The sequence below is a fragment of the Austrofundulus limnaeus genome, unplaced genomic scaffold (genome assembly GCF_001266775.1).
Source record: "Austrofundulus limnaeus strain Quisiro unplaced genomic scaffold, Austrofundulus_limnaeus-1.0 Scaffold1137, whole genome shotgun sequence".
Lineage (NCBI taxonomy): Eukaryota > Metazoa > Chordata > Actinopteri > Cyprinodontiformes > Rivulidae > Austrofundulus > Austrofundulus limnaeus.
In genome coordinates this window covers 39,987-43,410 of record NW_013953539.1, presented here as the reverse complement: position 1 = coordinate 43,410, position 3,424 = coordinate 39,987, and the positions used below count along the sequence as shown (strand labels likewise).

The window sequence follows — 3,424 nt, the reverse complement described above, 5'->3', positions numbered from 1 at the left end:
GCCCAGCTGGTGCCAAACATACTACACAGAGGCTACAGATGCTATGATGATGTTTGCTGAAACAGAGCGAGACCGCATCAAACCGGCCCCAGCAGCCCGGCCAGGACACTGGGTTCCAGAAGTCAGGCTGGAAGTGGCCATAATGCTGAGCCTGGGTTTGAACCAGGCCTGGCCGGACCGCGCCTTGCAATTCAAACCACGAGCTCGCTGTCATCCTTTATGTCACAAATAAAATGACGTCACATAAATATTTGTACGTTTTTGATGTGATAAACCCCGCCCCCATCGAGGCGGCACTCTGCTCAAAGCACGCCCGGCCTGGGCCGAGGTAGAATAAGGCTGGGCCTGGCTGAAGTTGCTCATACTGATGGAGTTAATCAAAACTGGTTTAACAATCAGGATGGATATAAGCAAATGTTTAGTTCTTACACAACTTGATTACTGGTACTTCTTAATTTTCCACTTCTCTCCTGCTGTTGTGCGCTGTCCTGTGACGAGGCACTGAACTGCTCATCAGTAGCTGAGCCAAAGACRTAGTTATACTGACAAAATGAAGATATTTTCTGTGGTGACAGTAACTTTAAGAGCACTTCCTCCATTAGCTGTTAGCAGTGTTAGCAGCTAGCAGCACAGTCAGGTAACAAAATTTTTTAAAGAAGCACTACATGGAACTACATCCAGGGAATTATTCTCATCACCGTCAACTAGCGTTCTTTGTGGAACAAGTTGCAAAATATCTTAAGTATCAGACTGAGACTCATCACATCCAGTTCTTATTTTTAATTGAGCTGGATCAGTTTTTCTGAGACAAAAAAGAAATAAAACACAGGGATTCTCTGTTTGTAATCAACCATAATYCCATCAGTTTTATTGTTCTCTGTCTTTGTTTGTTGCCTGCAGATATAAGAGCAGTCAGAAGGAGGTGAACTGGTCCAAACTGAAGAAACCAGTGTACCTCAGCAGCAGAGGCCGCACGTTTTCTGACTGGTCAGCCACCTGGGCTGGATACCTGATCAGCAAGGTTAGCTCATCTCCTAATCTTTAAATTCAATAAAGCCTCAAATTTAAAAGCAGTTCTGCTCCCTTGTTCTTCAGCAGTGTTAGCGGTCGATTCTGTGTGTTCCAGGTGAGACATGAGCTGGCCGGCAAGGTGTTCAAGTGCTGCAGCTTCATCATCAAACACGACTACAAGGTCACCATCTACCTGCTGCCTCACATCCTGCTCTACATGCTGCTGGGCTGCACACCTGCAGAGCAGCAGGAGGTCAGGACGGGCCTCCGGCTCTCAGTCCTGTAACAATAATACGGCCGGATCCAGTTCAGTTTTAATTTGTTTGGTCCTGTAAGGTGACGGAGGAGATGCTGGCGGTGCTGACCGAGGGCGACGGACGTGGAGGGGGCTGTGTCCAGGAGACGGCCTCCAGCCTGTCACAGCTCAGCACTCAGACCGTGTTCAGCATGCTGTCTCACCTGACGCAGTGGAGCCGCCACGTCCTGTACTCCAAACCCAGAATCAACGGTGAGACGCGCCCATCACTCACTTCCTGTTTCCTCCTGTCTGCGTTCTGTTGGAGGTGAAAACTGAAGCGTGTCGTTGCAGACAGTGGAGATTATCAGCGTGTGGATGCCTTCCTGAAGGGTATTCCCCAGGATGTCCTGGCCAAGGCCTCCCTGCGGTCCAAAGCCTACACTCGTGCCCTCATGCACTTTGAAGCATTCATCCTAGAAAGCAAAGAGAACATCCAGGACCACCTCTCCTTCCTGCAGGTCAGGCTGAGTCAGGACTCACTGAGGTTTGACAGGAGTCATCACTGGCGCAGCTGTTTGATGCGGTTTGGTTTCTGCCGACGCAGATGCTGTACGCGGCGATGCACGAGCCTGACGGAGTGAGAGGGGTCAATGCTCTGAGGAGGGAAGAACCCTCGCTACGGGAACAGATACTGGAACACGAGAGCATCGGGTTGCTCCGAGACGCAACCGCCTGCTACGACCGCGCCATTCAGCTGGAGTCAGACCAGGTTCTCACTGACAAACAGACTCACAAAATGTCAACACTTGTGTTTTATTTCATATATATCAGCATTCATATTGGTATCGGCCGATATTGGTCATTTTTTTAGAATATCGTATCTGTCCGATATGTAAAACTGGGCCGATACTAACGTTCGATACTGATTTCCCACTTTTTAGCTTTAGTTTCTGTTTTGGGAGGGGAGATGGTTGGTTGAGCAGCATCTGTTTGATCAAGATAGTGATATTGACGCTGCACAACCAGGAATAAATGAAGCAGAGCCATGTCAGAGGTCTGGTCGTTTATTTATGGTCCAAGAAAAGACCCAAGTGTGTTTGTGTAATATCAGTTATCAGCCATAACGGCAATAATTACATCTGATATCGATATCAGCTGAAGTTTTCATATCGGTGCATCTCTAGTTTCCTAGCATACTTCTCTGTCAGACCCCTGTCCCCAACAAACAGGGTCCAGTGCTAACCTGGAGCCAACGCTCACTCAGCACCAGCTCTTTTTGTTTCCACCACTGTAAGTTCTGGTTCTGACACCAAATACAGTGCCATCTGGGTACCAACTATTTGCTGGACCAGAGCAAGAAAACGTTTTGTTGAGTACTTGGGGCGGGCTTATTGCGACCAGCAACYAATCAGAATGTTTAATTTCACTTTTCCTCTGCTGAATTTAGAAAAAAACACTTCTAATTAGAAGTAAAATAACAGGACGTCATTGTTTTTTTTCTATTTATTTAATTATGACCCCCGCACGCGACGCGTAAGCGGGAGTCGTATTGTTTTCGTACTGTTTATTTTATTTTATTTTTTTCTCCGGAGATTTTTGGTCAATCGTAGCACAAAAACAGCTGCACCAATCAACATGAAATTTGGCAGGACTGTAGATGAGTCTGACCTACACTGCGCCAGCCAACGGTTTTACTATAGACCCCATATTTGAGGAGGGGGCTACTTTCGAAGAGAGGGTGTCAGGACAAACAAAATCGCTTATAACTCAGAAACTGTTCAACATAGAAGCGTCAGATTTCTTTTGTTGTTTAGCTCTGATGAAGCTCTATCCATCAAGCCCACCAATCAGTGCCCCCCCACCCCCCCAGACCCCCAATTTCTCAGAAAAAGGGGGGCCTGGACTTAGAAAAATGGTTATTGCTCAAAAACTATTAAACATAAGAGCTTCAGATTTCTTTTGTTGTTTAGCTCTGATGAAGCTCTATCCATCAAGCCCACCAATCAGTGCCCCCCCACCCCCCCCCCCAATTTATCTGAAAAAGGGGTATCTGGACATACAAGAATGGTTATTGCTCAAAAATTATTAAACATAGGAGCTTCAGATTTCTTTTGTTGTTTAGCTCTGATGAAGCTCTATCCATCAAGCCCACCAATCAGTGCCCCCCCACCCCCA

At 46.9% G+C, this 3,424-nt stretch overlaps 1 protein-coding gene across 1 annotated transcript in view; it reads left to right on the top strand.

Annotated features, from left to right (window-relative positions):
* The window catches only part of atr (ATR checkpoint kinase), a gene marked incomplete in the record, with an annotated part of 43,912 nt that overhangs the window by 25,739 nt on the left and 14,749 nt on the right, over positions 1-3,424 (top strand). The window contains 5 exon segments of the mRNA XM_014030896.1: positions 901-1,021; positions 1,127-1,264; positions 1,348-1,519; positions 1,601-1,767; positions 1,854-2,018. Coding sequence (XP_013886350.1) covers positions 901-1,021; positions 1,127-1,264; positions 1,348-1,519; positions 1,601-1,767; positions 1,854-2,018 — 763 coding nt within the window.